This window comes from Oryza sativa, chromosome 5 (assembly GCF_034140825.1).
Source record: "Oryza sativa Japonica Group chromosome 5, ASM3414082v1".
NCBI classification, from domain to species: Eukaryota; Viridiplantae; Streptophyta; class Magnoliopsida; order Poales; family Poaceae; genus Oryza; species Oryza sativa.
In genome coordinates, this window is record NC_089039.1 from 29,809,564 (window position 1) to 29,825,572 (window position 16,009).

A 16,009-nucleotide genomic window follows, 5' to 3' on the forward strand; every position below is an offset into this window, starting at 1 on the left:
TCTTAGCTGGGCTGGAGAGGCCCGCCCACGCATTTGATGGCCCATATAAAAGCCCGCTCGGCAACTCCAAAGACGAAGTTGAGCTAGGGTTTTCAATCTCTTTCTTCTCTCCAAAACACAAATCGTCGCCGCATCCCCTCAACTCCGGCGATCCCCTTGGCGGCGGCGGCGGCTTCCCCAATCACCCCACTCCACCTGAACTACAGGATGGCGTCCGCCGGCCCGGGGCTCGAATCGCTCGTCGACCGTGAGTTCATCCCTCTTTTTTTTTTATCTCATCTCACCCAGCTACCCAAGATTCTCCTCCTCCTACTATTACTAGTGATAGATGATGTTTTTTTTTTCTCTCCAGAGATCATATCCGTCATCACAAACGATGGCCGCAACATTGTGGTGAGCCCCTTGTTTGATCTACTCGTACACCTTTTTTGTTTTTTTTGGCTCTCGCTAATACTCACTCGAATTGCCCTGCCTCCGCTTCGTCAGGGGACACTCAGAGGATTCGATCAAGCCACCAACATCATCCTCGATGAGTCCCATGAGAGGGTCTATTCTACCAGGGTAGGGTTGCTCCCAACTCTTTCTACGCTTCTTTCATGCTATCTTGCAAACCTTCAATTAATTTTACAGCAATATCAATATTTCACTAAGCTAGTACTATATGCCCTGATAATCCGGCAACACACACTTTACTTCCATCTTCATAAAGTTATGTTTACAAGGCGGTCATACTTACAGTTAGTTACTCTGCTAAATTTTTCTGCGTTTAGAATCTCTACCACAGTCTGTTTGGCATTTTCCATAGAGTTGCCTGTTTGCTAAGGCTACAAGTTCAGCCACACAATTTTTTTTTGTTATTCCAGTATGTCCTTGTTAATTGTGACCTTCTCCCTGGTTTGCTGTCAAATGCTCTCATTGGTTCACTAGTGCAGAATTCTGCAATCAGCAATAAGTTTCTCTCATGGTGCTTGAAAGTTAGTTGCCAACATGTATTACACAGTACCCTTTATGGCTAAACACAGATTGTTTTCAAAGATGGCTCTCTTTCATGATGGTTATAAATGTCATCATGAAGTAATGAGTTCATATTGTTGACTGTTCGTATCTATCATCATGTCTACTGTCAGTATGAACTGAAGTTCGTTTCCTGCAAAATAATGAGTTTATACTGTAACATGTTTTAGCTGAATTTGTCATAACAGCACCTTTTTCTTCAAGGATTGGTTCGATTAATTCTACCTTGTGCACGTTCAATTTTTCAGAAGTCATATTATTTTTTGTCTTCAATAGTTAGGTATTGGAATGTCTTTGTTCTTTATGGTGCAGAGTTGTTGTTCTAACAATTTGCAGGCAATGTTGACTATGAATAGTTATATGTCTCGTATCATGCACCTCTCTATTGAATATGGGATATGCCTTCTTAAGGACTAGGGGCCAATGCCTTTAAATTGTCATGCTTTTAGTTTGTGGCATGTGCTGTTAGTAGTACAGTTGAAATTTTGAGTAGTGATGAGAGAAATGTGTTGTACCTGCAGGAGGGAGTGCAACAGCTTGTTCTTGGGTTGTACATCATAAGGGGCGACAACATGTAAGCTATTTCCTCAATTGTCGTTTGAGCTGTTTATTGCTTATTAATTACCTGCATGGAGGTCGTTTATGGATGTGTTATTTTGTTTGGTGGTGTGCCTAACTGAAGTTGAATCCGTGGGTGATGCATATTTACAGCAGCGTGGTGGGGGAGGTGGATGAAGAACTGGATGCGAGGCTGGATCTATCGAATCTGAGAGCGCACCCGCTGAAGCCCGTGATCCACTAATGGAAACGAATGAATGATGTACTACTACTAGTAGTAAGCTAAACCTAAATGTAGTGTTGTCCCAGAAGTTGTGAAGAAGTGGGTGCTAGTGTTGCCGATGAGTGAACTTCTTTAACGTACGCGAGGAAGTCCAGCAAGCGGATGAGCGAGCATGAAGAAGAATGTTATGGTTTTATGTGGTGGTGGATGGGTGATGCATGTTTGTTGAACACGAACACAGACACAGTGACTCAGTGAGTGAAGATTTGGTTTCCATTGTATTGTATTGTTTGTGCAGCTGTATCAATGTACATGAATGAGGAAGGCAGGCAGGTCAGTTGTTGAAGAGAAGAAGAGCATATTAGGAGTAGGTGGGAGGGGTAGCCGGCTGGTGCTGCTCGTCTTTGAAGTAGTTGCAGGTGATGAAGACGCCGCCGTTGAAGCACTCGGCGCGGGCGCAGCCGATCCTGGTGAAGTTGGGCCTGACCATGAAGGCGAAGTGGCCGCACTCGTGGAAGTCGACGCCGGCGGTGCATTTGCCGGTGTCCCTGTCGTAGAGGTGCTCCTCGTCGCCCCAGCATCGGACGGCGTCGGAAGCCCTGGCGTTCCAGCCGTTCCTCCCGATGTAGAGGCTCTCGGCGAAGCTGTTGCCGGTGGAGTGGCGGATCTGGCAGTCGCCGCGCATGGCGTCGGACCACCGCCGCGCCTGCCTCGCCAGCTTGTTATCCCACCTCATCGGCTGCAGCCCGTAGCGCGCGCGCAGCTGGTTGTGGCCGTCCACGAACTCCCGCGGCATCCCCTTGTACCAACCCATCCCATTGGTCCACGACACCAACCACCCCGCTGGTGCCGATGCTGATGCGTCGTCGTTGAACCAACACATCGCGTCGCCCACAGACAGCAGCAGAAACCAACACAATAGCAATAGTAATGGGAGGATCATCGCGGCGGCGGCCATTGTCTGCCGTCGTCCCGACGAGGACGAGGCCGCCCGCCGATCCGATCCAATCCAATAGTGCTAATGGGCTTCTTATATCCTAGCTCATCTTTTGCCATTTGCTTTTCTTGGATTTGCCTCTCGCTCTTCCAACCATAAACAACGAACTAATAATGCCAATGCCAAGTTTAGGCAGTTTTTCTTTTCTTCTCTGCATCGATCATATCATCATATCGCACGGCCACTCTGTCCAAACAACAAAGCCTAACCTCCCCGGGCACTGGCAGGGCAGCTGGCTGGGCTCTGGCTCTACCAGCTTGCTGCCTGCCTGCCGTGTCTCGTCTGCTTCTACAACTACGGAGCACCTGTTTGCAACGGCCAACGGACGGAAGGAATGTTTTTTTTTTTTGTTTGGCTTGGATTCCATCCATCCTCTCCGGCCTGTTCGTGTGTACGCCTTGTGCTAGGCTAGGCTCCACACACCTGGACATTCTACTCTCGATCGTTCGCGGTCGCGGGGCCCTCTTCTGTTCTGTTGCGTTAATTGCGGCCGCTTTGCTTTCAATTACTTAATATCTGTTTTAATTTCTTCGCCACTTGACATGGTTATGAGTATGACAGATTAATATATGCTATCTTTTTTGTAAGAAAAACCGTTAATATATGCTAGCTACGACTGCATATATATGACAGATTATATACGTAGTATATACTTGTGGTTCGCAATAACGACCAGCTAGCTTAGCTAGCGGATCAATCATACGACGTTACGTTACATTATACTAGTACGTGATGATCAAAGAATCATGCATGTCAAGCTCATATGTGCTTTGTATCTACTACCTTACACTTGCTCTGCTTCTTTAACCGGAAAAGCTGTATGGCTGCTGAATGATTTTTGCTCGGAAAACTAACTATGCCTTACGCTTTCCCTTGCTCTGCTTCTTTAATTGGGTCGGAGTGTGTGTACGTATATATGCCGATATATATGATCGATATGATGCATCCAGCCGCGCGCTGTAGACCAAACTAGCTCGATCGGATTCACCCTCCGATCGGGCGATTGATCATGCACCAACAGCTAATTATAAGGAAACAAAACAGAGATAATTAGTTATATACTACTCCCTCCTTCCCAAAATGTTTAACGTTGACTTTTTTTAAATATGTTTGACTGTTCGTATTATTAAAAACTTTTATGAAATGTGTAAAACTATTTGTATACATAAAAGTATATTTAACAATAAATCAAATAATATAAAAAGAATTAATAATTACTTAAATTTTTTAATAAGACAAACAGTCAAATATTTTTAAAAAATAGTTAACGGCGCCAAATATTTTGGGACAGAGAGTAGTATTTAGTTACTCCTACCTATACGTTGTTGTTGATTTCGAGAGGCGCCGACCAGCCGCTGATCGATCGAGCTACGTAGCTATCTAGGAATTAATATACGACGAAAGACAAGTTACCCCATACTGTATATGATTATATATGAAATCAAATCAATCAATTAACTAATTAATTAAATGAAGATGATGTGTATATAAAGACCTACGTGTCCGGATGTATATATAAGTATTCCAGTAAGCAACATGCATGCATATCATCCATATAATGAAATCATGAATGAAGATGTGTGCCCCTGGCACCGTCCATACGTAATACTCGTACAATTAACATAGGGTAGTAGCAGTACATGCAGTAGCTTATCTTGTTTATTATCTGGACACACGATCGAGTCATATATATATGTGCATCCGAATGCGTGTGGATAACAGCTACCTCCAAATCCCAATCACAGTCACAATCAGAATCGCATGTCTTTGATCGAGTAGGATCGATCACAACGAATGGATATGTACGCATGCATCACCTCCATCCCCTGTCTCTCCCGCTCTCTTTGACCATTGCATATATATATATATCTTCTTCTTTTCTTACATACATATATAAATAAAAGAATAAAGATTATATATATATATATATATAGTAAATTTGTTTGGTGCTCCATGGTGTCCGGGCACCATTGTTGAAATTGAGTATATACCCAATTCAAATGAGTATGAAACTTTTTCAATTACTTAGGTATTAACATTAACTACTTTACTAACTAGTTCAAAGCATGTTTGTACTGAATTTGAACTTGTTTTTGTTAGATTTTGATTCTAGGTATATAGCATCCATACATATAATTAGTTAGGTATGTAATCATGGATTGTGAAATAAAGTTAAATTTGAGTTGTTTTGTTGATAGGTATAGATATGAATCGAATTATTATAACTAGGTATATACTCACAATTTAAAAATTTTGAAAAATTTGAGTGATTTTGTACATTAGATACCATGGTGCCCGGGCACCATGGTGCCCCATATGAGTGTCCTATATAGTAAATTTGTTTGGTGCTCCAAACAAATTTACTATATAGGACACTCATATGGGGCACCATGGTGCCCGGGCACCATGGAGCACCAAACAAATTTAATATATATATATATATATATATATATATATATATATATATATATATATATATATATATATATATATATATATATATATATATATATGGAGAGAGTGCATGCTTGACTGTCAACCTAGCTATCTAGCTACGGATATTATTTAGCCTTTGATTGATATGATATATAAGAAAAGCCATATCTAGAGTATTTACACTCGATCGAGTATGTAGCTAGGGCCGAGTTTAGTTACAAAATTTTTCTTTAAACTTTTAACTTTTCTATTACATTAAAATTTTTCTACACACACAAAATTTTAACTTTTCCGTCACATCATTTCAATTTTAATCAAACTTTTAATTTTAACGTAAACTAAACAAATCCTAACATCCTAGATAGCGAGCCTTGCCAAATGACGTGTGTGCGCGCGGGTGGAATTAGCTACTGGGGGCGGGGCGGGGCCGGCCGTCATACGAACGTGGAAGCGCCAGCTAGCACTTGAATTGCTTGCTTCCTTTAATTTGTTTGTTTTGTTTTGTTTTAGGAGCAGAGGAAGTTGAAGTATTTTGTTTGTTTAATTATGGTGAGAGTTAATTTTACTTTGGGCCATGATTTATTATTAAAGTTTCACTTTAGACTACCCTTTGTCCAATCTTTTTACTTTAAACTAGATAACTTTATCTTTATTGCACAATAAACCACCCCAAGCAACATCTTCAATACTTCAATGACTTCAAGGAAATTGTTACCTACGTGCCAACAAATTTTCATATATATATACATACCATATATTTGTCGAAAGAGACGCTAGACATCACTAGCGAAAAGAGTTAGGGTGGTCCATTATGTAATAAAGAAAAAGTTACCTAATCCAAAGTAAAAAGATTATGTACAGGGTGGTTCAAAGTAAAACTTTAACAATAAAACATGGCCCAAAGTGCAAATCACTCTGATGATAATGACTCTTACTATAGTGGAATGGACTACCGATACCGAAAGCTACCAGCACAACGTAGGAGTGCGTGGTGTGCATCGCGGCCATTAATTATGTAAGCTATTTAGAGTATGACCAATTGTTACCTTCAATTCTAAATCCAACCCTTTTGACATAGGAGGTCAGCACCAACCTTTTAGCGCTCATCTCAAGCACACCTTAACAAAATAATATAGACGTTGTTCTCTCATTTTCGTAATCTTAAGATATCTCAAGCATACCTTAATAAATTTGTAGTTGTCTATATTAGAATATGTCACATCTATATTAGAGTTGTATTTATATTAAAACGAAGGAAATCCATATATTATAGTAGCAGACCAATAAGATGGTCTAGTGGTTTGGGGTAGCTGGGCAACTTTATTATAGGTCAAGGGTTTGACAAGGGTAGCAAGAGAAACATTAATTTTATACCACTGTAATACAACAACTACTTTCAACCTTAATGGAACAAGTAGATATATAGTACTCCCTCCGGTTTCATTTTAATTGTTGTTTTAGACAATGATACGGTCTACAAAATATACCTTTAACATTATTTTTCTATTATAATATACACAATAAATAAATGCATGTTTATTTTTATTATAGTATTTTGAAAGACAAATCTATATATGTTGTTCTACTTTCTTTAAACTATATATTTTTGAGACCCGGAGGGAGTATTAATTAACTAATTAACACATGGCGTTGACCTCCTGCTGACTTAGAAAATGTGCGAGCTCGATCGGTACATATACGAAGTATATATCTCATGCTGGTATTACGTACGTGGCGTTGATATATAGTAGTGCCATCGGACATGCATGATACGGTCGTGGTTTATTTTGAAATAAGTTTATTATTTAGTTTTGAAGATGGCAATTTGGCGAAAGCTAGTTCCGGGGAGTAACTACTGTACATGAATTTGGGGGCAGACACATGTTAGGATAGAGATAGGAAGGAAAAGGAATAGAGCACGCACGCGGCAGGAGGTGATTGGGAGTGCAACGTCGTGGTCGGCGCGCGGCGTCTGCAGGGTCAAAAGGCCTGGATGATGAAGCCGCGCGCAACGTGTACCCGTACGCACGCGCCATGCGGGAGCGGGACGACGACTCGATCGAATGACGGACGTTATGCTTATTCCGGTGAAAGAAATGCGTGTCACACGCATTCCGGTGACTTGATTTTAAGCAAGCAATCAAGCTAGCTAGCGCCACCCCGCGGAGTCAACCGTACGTGGATCCATGCATCCATCGATTCATGCTTAATTATATATATGCTCCTGCGTGCGAGGGCCTTAAAGCGCATCAAATCAAATGACTAGCTAATGCGGTAATGCCTTCAACTTCAAATGGAGTACCTGCCTATTTACGTACGTTGCACAATCAAGCAACCACATCCACTTTAATTTTCTCTATCTCTCTTGAGCCTCTGTTTCCTTCCTTTACTTGCTGTCAAAAAAGTGGCATCACCCCCACCTCACAATGCAAGCAATGCTGCTGTAACATGATCAACGACAGCATATATATTGCGCTACTTGCTGTTAACGTTAATGATTCGACTCTACATAGTAACGATGGAAGTACAGGCGGGGAAACGAATTAGACACAGTTTTCGTGTTCCTTCCCCCCGGCGGGGTGGGTGTCCCTTAATTAAATAACACGATGCAAGTACTACAAGCGTAACACAACACACTTGAGCCTAACGAATCAATTTAATTATCTCCATGTGTTTACAAAAAGAGCCACACAGTTCGCTCTTAATTTACTCCCTTTTGTTGAAGGGGAAGTTAATTTACTTGGTGAGATTTGAGCAAATCCACAAACTTGAAGGTGGTTGGCAGCCGAATAATATGCGTTTAGTTGTTATAGGGGCTGTTTAGATTGATGCTATTTTCAGCCATACAAAGTTGACAAAAATTTGTTACCAAATTTGGTAAATATATAAAAAATGCTGTCAAAATTTTGGCAATATTGCCAACTTGATAGGGTTTATTTTGGCTGCAATCTGAACAGGCCTATGGAAGGAAGGTAAAAGAAAGAGGGACCGACGATATATAGATTTCTTAATAGAAGTGGTGAGTAGGAGTAATAAACAATGGAGTGATAATCTCTATCTCTATCTCTACTATTATAAAAATTGAAATGTTTATGCGGTCCATCATCCGTGTTTGAGGTTCGTCATCCGTATTTGAAGTCGGTTTTCTTTGGTTTTAATCTATATCTCTTCTCTACTATTACAAAAACTGAAGATGTTTTTGCGGGTATTTTGATACATCATCCGTGTTTGAGTCGGGTTTTTAAATTCATTTGCTTTTGGAAATACAAAAGGAATCATATAAAAATCTCTTTAAACAAACTTGTATGCTAACTTGAGATGAATGTCGAACTCCTAATTGCAGCTCATGTTTTTCTAGAAAAAAAATCCAAGCGAATTCCCACGGTGGATTAACAGTTATAAGATTAAAATAGCATTCATCCGTTGCAACGCACGGACATTTTCGTTCACTTTTGGTAATATAGAAGAAATCATATAAGAAATCTATTTAAAAAACTCGCATGCTAGTCGTGGGAAGAAAACTCGTGAAGGAAGGAGAAGATTTTGCAAAGAGATAAGAATTGGGCGTACACGTGGGCGGGGCAGATCGATCTTAGATACATACAGATTGAAAAAGAAAAAAAAGAAAAGAAGAAGGAGAGGTTGAGGGAGGGAAGGAAGCTAGGAAAAAGGGAAATACTCCTAAGGAACGCGGCGGCCGTTTCCCGAACCGTCGCGGGCGTTCCCTAGTTGGACTGGGCGGTTCCATCCCAGACGCAACGCGCAGCGGTCGTAGGAGTAGGTGTTTTTTTTTTGTTTTGCAGTTGCCTTCTCTCGAGGCCGGGGGGCTCGGCTATATATCCTCCTCCTCCCCCTCAGTTCCGCACAAACACAAATTAACCTCCTCCTCTTCTTCTTCTTCCGCTCTCTAGCTTTGCTTTGCTTGCTTCATCAAACCCCACACACGCACACAACAACAACAAGAGTAATCAAAGTAGAAGAAGATGGTTTCGGCCTTGTTGCGGACGATCCTGGTGACGGGCGGCGCCGGCTACATCGGCAGCCACACCGTCCTCCAGCTTCTCCAACTCGGCTTCCGCGTTGTCGTCCTCGACAACCTCGACAACGCCTCCGAGCTCGCCATCCTCCGCGTCAGGGAACTCGCCGGACACAACGCCAACAACCTCGACTTCCGCAAGGTCTTCCTTCCTTCCTTCCTTCCTTACTTAATTCTCTCTCTCTCTCTCTCTACATTAGATTCTGATTTTGCGGTTCCTTTTATTAATTTAACAAAACAAAACAACCATTCCCATCTCGATAAGCGGCGCGCGGCGATATATCATAACTTGTCTTTTTGATTAGATTGAAATGAAATCAATTGGATTGGATTAATCATCTCATCTAGTCAACATATTACTAGTTACTTATATCTGTATTCGGGCGACACAAATCCAAATAGTAACTACTCCTCTTCCTCCTTAGTAATGGAAAGTTAGAGTTCCTACAAATATTTTTGTTTGAATTGGAGTTGTAGTCGTTCGTTTTCATGGGGAGGCGGTCAATTGAATTGAATTGAATTGAGTTGGTGGAGTAGTAGTGGAAATGGGAAAAAAAAACCCAAGGAGGGAGGGAGGGAGGCGTTGGAAGGCGCCGGACGCGTTGTTCCCGCCCCCCTGCTTCATTTCTGTTTTGATTTTTCATGGCCAAGCACACAACGCATGCACCACCCACCCCACATACGTTCCTTCTACTTTCTTTCCACCCATATATAAAAAGATCCTTTACAATCCACATCTCAATCTCAAATATAAATAGGATTATTAATACTAATAAGCTCATTCCCCTGGTGCATTGCATACTCATAAAATTTCTTGCTTAAAGGACTCAAAATCTATCTTAGACTAATATAACATATAAATTATTATGCAGGTTGACCTCCGCGACAAGCAAGCGTTGGACCAAATCTTCTCCTCTCAAAGGTTGGTTAGTCTTCCTTGCTCCTTCAATTTGCACTTAAGTACCTACCTTTAATTTGTTTTCATTTTTGGTTAGCAGCGTGACACCGTAAATTTCAGCATAATATATATACAAACTATAGCTATTAAACTATTTCAGCATAATTTCATCGGTCGGTCGGTCGGTCGGTCGTTTATTCCATGAATCAAATCAAATCGATCATTGTCAAAATAATTACTCCTCATCATGTATTACAAGTATTCTGGACCTAGCTAGCTGCTCAGCCAGCCTGCCAGGTCAAGAATCTGGTGCTTGGCCAGTTTAATTTGCAGCCGTCTATCACGCACGGTAGCTGTCACGCTCATAGTACCAACCAACGAACCGAACCTTCCTTGTGGAATTAATGCATTACTATATATCACAGGTGACAGTCCATCCCTTTTGTACCCAACCGCGTAGTATACTGGAGTACTAATAAGCAATACTATGATGAATGAAATGAAGAGTAGTAGTAGGTATTATTATCTGTTTTGGCGAAGATTTGAGACGGACGGACGCTGGTCTGCTTGGCTGCAGGTTTGAGGCTGTCATCCATTTTGCCGGGCTGAAAGCTGTTGGCGAGAGCGTGCAGAAGCCCCTGCTTTACTACGACAACAACCTCATCGGCACCATCACTCTCCTGCAGGTCATGGCCGCACATGGCTGCACCAAGGTACAGCCCCCGCACCATTTCATTTATTTTTCTCCCATTGTTTTGCTTTGCCTATATGTATATGCGTGCCTCTTGCTGGCTTTATTGGTTGGCTGGCCTGGCTCTTCTTTGCATTGCTGGGGGTCACAGGATATACCTTATGCCTTTTTGCATTGCTGGGGAACACAGGAACATATACCACAGATTACCTACCTATCACAACCACTCTGTGTCTGTGTGTGTTGTTTGCCATGCATGATGCACGGGAATATAACCCTCCCCTCTTAAAATTGCTGCCTGCCTGGTCCCACTCCCAGCCAAGATTTTTTTTTTTGTTCTCTTCCTACTGCCCTCTGATTTTTCTTCTTCCTTTCATCTTGTTTTGGTTGGTTGGTTGGTTCTGAGCTTACTCTGGAGGCGGCATCGCAACAGATTTATACTTACTTAATCCACTAAAAGTAAACATATATGCTTTAGTTTTTAATAATGGACATAATCATAAGCTATTTTGCTCCGGCCAGCTGGTGTTCTCATCATCCGCAACTGTCTACGGGTGGCCCAAGGAGGTGCCCTGCACTGAAGAATCCCCACTTTGTGCAATGAACCCCTACGGCAGAACAAAGGTACTCCAGTTTTTTCTCTTCTGTTATACTATATTCAGTTCAATCATCATGCCTAGGATCAATCAATCAATAAATCCTAATTAAGCCAAACAACATATATATGATATGATATGATTGCAGCTGGTAATCGAAGACATGTGCCGGGATCTGCATGCCTCAGACCCAAACTGGAAGATCATACTGCTCCGATACTTCAACCCTGTTGGAGCTCACCCAAGCGGGTACATTGGTGAGGACCCCTGCGGCATCCCAAACAACCTCATGCCCTTCGTCCAGCAGGTCGCTGTTGGCAGGAGGCCGGCCCTTACCGTCTATGGAACCGACTACAACACCAAGGATGGAACTGGGGTATGTATATGCATTATTCATTCATTCTCAACAATCAGTCGTATATGATTTACTAATTAATTTTATTCCTTGCCGGCAGGTTCGTGACTATATCCATGTTGTTGATCTAGCGGATGGTCATATCGCCGCGTTAAGGAAGCTCTATGAAGATTCTGATAGAATAGGTATATATGAACCCTCTCTTGTTGTGCATCCATCCACGGGACGGGACACATGAAAACATCATCATCTCATAAATTAATAATTTATGTGGCTATATTCTTCCAGGATGTGAGGTGTACAATCTGGGCACTGGAAAGGGGACATCTGTGCTGGAAATGGTTGCAGCATTCGAGAAAGCTTCTGGAAAGGTAAACTAACAGGACAAGTGTACTTCCTCTTAATTACTATAATAATCATTAATTCCCAACTTGTCCTTTGCTTTTGTTGATCATATGATGTCGTCCTAACAATAATAATGCCAACTTGAACAGAAAATCCCGCTTGTATTTGCTGGACGAAGGCCTGGAGATGCCGAGATCGTTTACGCTCAAACTGCCAAAGCTGAGAAGGAACTGAAATGGAAGTAAGTATCAGGATATATATATATATATAGCATCTCACATCATTTCATCTGTACTGTAATGAAATGAAATATTAAAATCATCATGTACTCTCTTCACACCAGGGCAAAATACGGGGTAGAGGAGATGTGCAGGGACCTGTGGAATTGGGCGAGCAAGAACCCCTACGGGTATGGATCGCCGGACAGTAGCAACTGATCCAGCTGAATATAGGCGTCCAATCCTCCAGTAGCAGCAGCAGCAGCATGACTTCTATACATATATATATATAATCATAAAGAATGAAGAAACAAAGAATTCGGACTTGTTGAGTTACTACTACTACTACTACTAATCCCATCTGATGGACCGCATTGTATAGGGGGCTTGTAGGGGTCCAGCAGCTTCATCATCAGTCTCCTTAGGAGGCCTCTAATATAATCTCCATATTTATGGTAGAAATAAATTTTGCCCACCGTGGAAGAACTATATAATAGAATCATGATGATTTGTTGATTCATTGTCGCGTCGATTCGTGCAAAGACGTGTATGTATGTGCACGCCCATCTTCTTCAAGTCACATTGCACAAGTTGAATTGGGCCTTAAAAGTACCTAAAGTTGATCTTGGGTGTTTTTCCGTCAGGACATACCTTTATGATTTCCGTATCCATCCCAACAAGATAAACGGGCCAGCCAGACCATCTCCGAATCTTCGATCCGTTTGTGTCTCTGCAGGCCCATGTAAAATACAAAGCTTGCGATATAAGTTCACTTTAGGTCACTCCTGTTGACGTTGAATCTGAATTCCATCCTTGACCTACTACACCAGAAGATATAGAGTACCCAAACTATTTTTTTCTGGTGCCATGTCAGCTAAAGCAGCCTATAATACTATCTTAGGACTATATATGTACCGGTTTTAAAAAATGAGTGATGTACTATATCTAGTATGGTGGTTCAAGGATGTGATTCAAACTGAACGTCAAGATAAGAGACCTAAAGTGAACTTATTCCAAACCTTACTTACAGGGCTTGCTACAGACACAATAGGCCCAACTTTACTACATTTGCAACATACATGACAACTAGCCACAAAACTGTAAAGTGATAAGTGAAGCACAAACAAAACCACAAATACCGGTCATACTCATATCACGATCTTACCAGATACCTTGTGGTCCGATCACCATTAGAGATGATAATGCTATGGAATACGTTGTCTATAGAGTAGATATATATGATCTGAATTTAAGAGGAGGGGATCCCTATTAAGCGAAAATGGAGGGTGGTCTAGGGACTACTTGGACCACCCCCCTTGGAATTGCCTATGGGTATGGTTAGCTATTGGCTGAGCTAATTAGTTGCACATAAAACGAAATGGGTAATTGATGCATGATTAATTGAATGTTAACTATAAATAATAAATTCATTTGATTGTTTCAATAAATTTTTATTATAGATCCAAGTTTTTGCACTCTAGTGGTTTAAAGAAACGTGCTCCTAAAAATGAAAAGGTAGCCCGAACCGAATAGTTATTTGGAACTCAGCCTTGGCTCATGTAGATAACCTTTCGAACCGGCTATGAGACGGAGATTATACCCGCGTCAATCTGAATTATTGGCCTTGAGGCAACTTTTGCCATTCATATCATCACTAAAGTTAGGAGCATAAATATGTACATCATCTACTTAGTTAATTTGTGATTTGGGATGAATGATCTTGTACAACTTTTACATCGTATCTATACACGGGAGGTTCGATCGGTGGCAACGAACGTGTTGATCGATAAAGAAGGGCGCCTTGTGTGTTGTGTGTAATCTTCTCTCTAAAAACAAGCTACTAAAACAGTAAAAAGAAATTGCACTGTATAAATAAATAAATAAATAAATAAATAAATAAATAAAATTCAAACTCAATATTGTTTTTAACAAATTAAGAAACATATATATGCAAAAGAAAAAAAACTGAAATACGTATATATATGCTACTCCAGAAGGAAATTAAAAGTAAATCGATCTGGCACTAGCTAGAAAGAAATGAAGAAATGACAGGTAGCTAGCTAGTGTGCAGGAACGCGTGTGGGTGGAGGAATGGAATGGAATGGGTTAGGTTAGCGGCACCTCTCCCTTCCAGTTGCCCGGCGGGTCGTAGGAGCAGGTGATGAAGACGCCGCCGGCGACGCACTCGGAGCGGCCGCAGCCGACGAGCTTGGTGTCGTTCCAGACGATCTGGGTGAAGTGGCCGCACATCTGCCCCGGGTTGCAGCTCTGCCCGCGCCAGTCGTAGACGGAGGACTCGCCGGCCCAGCTCTTGACGGCGTCCGTGGCGCGCCAGCCCCACCCGGTCCCCCAGAACACGTTCTCCCCGTACGGCGACTCCGGCGAGTGCATCATCACGCAGTCGAACCGCCTCGCCGCCGACCACCGCCGCGCGTACCTGGCCAGCTTGTTGCTCCACTTCAGCGGCTGCAGCCCGTACTGGGCGCGCACCTTGTTGTGAGCATCCAGGAACTCGTGCGCCATGTACTTGTACGTCCCGCGCCCGCCGGTGAACGACTGCCCCGGCCCCACCGGCGCCGCCGCCTCCGGACCCTCCTCCTGATCATCGCCGCCCTCCCCCTCGCCCTCATCGTAATTGTTGTTGTTATTGCTATCATCATAGTACGGCTTCTGATTCTGGTTCTGGTTCTGGTCCTGGTTCTGATTCTGGTTGCCGATGCCGATGCCGCCGCCGATACCCACGCCGACGTTGACGCGAAATGACGCAGCCGGCCGGATCAACAAGATGAGGTACACCACCACCACCAGCGCCACCACCACGACGCCTGGACCTGCAGATGCGGCCATCATGTATGTACTCTCCTCTCCTCTCCTCTCCTCAGCTCAGCTTCCTAATTACATACACATATATATATGCAATCAGCAGCAACCAATTAGCTAGCTAGGAATATTATGTGTTATTAGCTAGCTAGCTAGTATGCACAGATTATGCATTCCATTCATCATCGATCTTCTAGCTTGTCTACCCAGCCTGCAACCTTAATTTGGCCGGCTATCTGCTATTATTAATCTGCAAGGACATCGGAACTCCGATCGATCATATCCATCGCTTACTCCCATCCACGCATGCATCTTTATTTCTCACCCCACGCGCCCGGGAAATGAGCTCCGTCGATCATCGTCTAAACTCTATTTCTTACCATTCAATTTCCTCCACCATTGAGGGCTAGCTATAGCTACTAGCTAGCGAGCGGCTGCAGCGGACGAGACGATCGAACAAGTTAACTAGAAGAATACGGAGTAGAGTAATACCTACCTAGCTAGCTGTTGTACTCATTTTCTTTTGGGGAACTAACCTAATAATTAATTCAACTGTGTGTTGTGTAGAGTGTCACCAATCACTTTGATATGGCAAGTTACTAACCAAGATGGTAACAAGATAAAAGCTGGTTGCCTCTAGTCTAGACCAAGTTAGATAATTTGGGAATAAATAGCCAAAAAAAAGGATTTTCGAGACAAACATATACAAATAACTTTGTGTGAAGGTGTACGATTTATAGTGCAAATTGATAAACATGGATAAACTAGGACACAAACTAGGTGAAAGATAAAGCGGAACACATCTATATACCTATATATAAT

The 16,009-nt window shown here is 42.3% G+C and overlaps 4 protein-coding genes across 5 annotated transcripts; 2 read left to right on the plus strand and 2 right to left on the minus strand.

Annotated features, from left to right (window-relative positions):
• Positions 1-74: 74 nt before the first annotated feature.
• On the plus strand, positions 75-2,076 carry LOC4339810 (sm-like protein LSM8). Its single transcript, XM_015784662.2, has 5 exons — positions 75-247; positions 353-393; positions 487-561; positions 1,536-1,588; positions 1,726-2,076. Exons 1-5 carry the CDS (start codon positions 208-210, stop codon positions 1,814-1,816), a joined length of 300 nt encoding a protein of 99 aa, XP_015640148.1. The 5' UTR covers positions 75-207; the 3' UTR covers positions 1,817-2,076.
• On the minus strand, positions 2,051-3,058 carry LOC4339811 (pathogenesis-related protein 1). The gene has a single exon (XM_015784661.3). It carries the CDS (start codon positions 2,751-2,753, stop codon positions 2,157-2,159), a length of 597 nt encoding a protein of 198 aa, XP_015640147.1. The 5' UTR covers positions 2,754-3,058; the 3' UTR covers positions 2,051-2,156.
• A 6,034-nt stretch (positions 3,059-9,092) lies between these two features.
• On the plus strand, positions 9,093-12,976 carry LOC4339812 (UDP-glucose 4-epimerase 1-like). The gene is made up of 9 exons (NM_001420931.1): positions 9,093-9,406; positions 10,137-10,186; positions 10,740-10,875; positions 11,376-11,477; positions 11,598-11,825; positions 11,905-11,989; positions 12,093-12,175; positions 12,299-12,390; positions 12,493-12,976. Exons 1-9 carry the CDS (start codon positions 9,212-9,214, stop codon positions 12,584-12,586), a joined length of 1,065 nt encoding a protein of 354 aa, NP_001407860.1. The 5' UTR covers positions 9,093-9,211; the 3' UTR covers positions 12,587-12,976.
• LOC4339813 (pathogenesis-related protein PR-1) lies at positions 12,680-15,463 on the minus strand. Of its 2 annotated transcripts, XM_066310513.1 has the most exons (2): positions 14,489-15,463; positions 12,680-13,097 (listed from the first exon to the last, which is right to left on the minus strand). In XM_066310513.1, the coding sequence occupies exons 1-2, from the start codon at positions 15,215-15,217 to the stop codon at positions 13,008-13,010; spliced, it is 819 nt and encodes a 272-aa protein (XP_066166610.1). In that variant the 5' UTR covers positions 15,218-15,463; the 3' UTR covers positions 12,680-13,007. The 2 variants fall into 2 exon arrangements, with proteins under 2 accessions (XP_066166610.1, XP_015640234.1); XM_015784748.3 differs by lacking the exon at positions 12,680-13,097 and having other exon boundaries at positions 14,237-15,456.
• Positions 15,464-16,009: the final 546 nt, after the last annotated feature.

Excerpts from the sequence above, each read along its gene's own strand:
- LOC4339810 (XM_015784662.2), top strand. The coding sequence starts at position 208 with ATGGCGTCCGCCGGCCCGGGGCTCGAATCGCTCGTCGACC. Across the intron at positions 248-352 it reads GCTCGAATCGCTCGTCGACC|AGATCATATCCGTCATCACA; the intron begins GTGAGTTCATCC and ends TTTTCTCTCCAG. Across the intron at positions 562-1,535 it reads AGAGGGTCTATTCTACCAGG|GAGGGAGTGCAACAGCTTGT; the intron begins GTAGGGTTGCTC and ends TTGTACCTGCAG.
- LOC4339811 (XM_015784661.3), bottom strand. The coding sequence starts at position 2,753 with ATGGCCGCCGCCGCGATGATCCTCCCATTACTATTGCTATTGTGTTGG.
- LOC4339813 (XM_066310513.1), bottom strand. The coding sequence starts at position 15,217 with ATGATGGCCGCATCTGCAGGTCCAGGCGTCGTGGTGGTGGCGCTGGTG. Across the intron at positions 13,098-14,488 it reads CGGGCAACTGGAAGGGAGAG|AGACACAAACGGATCGAAGA; the intron begins GTGCCGCTAACC and ends ATGGGCCTGCAG.
- LOC4339812 (NM_001420931.1), top strand. The coding sequence starts at position 9,212 with ATGGTTTCGGCCTTGTTGCGGACGATCCTGGTGACGGGCGGCGCCGGC. Across the intron at positions 9,407-10,136 it reads ACAACCTCGACTTCCGCAAG|GTTGACCTCCGCGACAAGCA; the intron begins GTCTTCCTTCCT and ends ATTATTATGCAG. Across the intron at positions 12,176-12,298 it reads TCGAGAAAGCTTCTGGAAAG|AAAATCCCGCTTGTATTTGC; the intron begins GTAAACTAACAG and ends CAACTTGAACAG.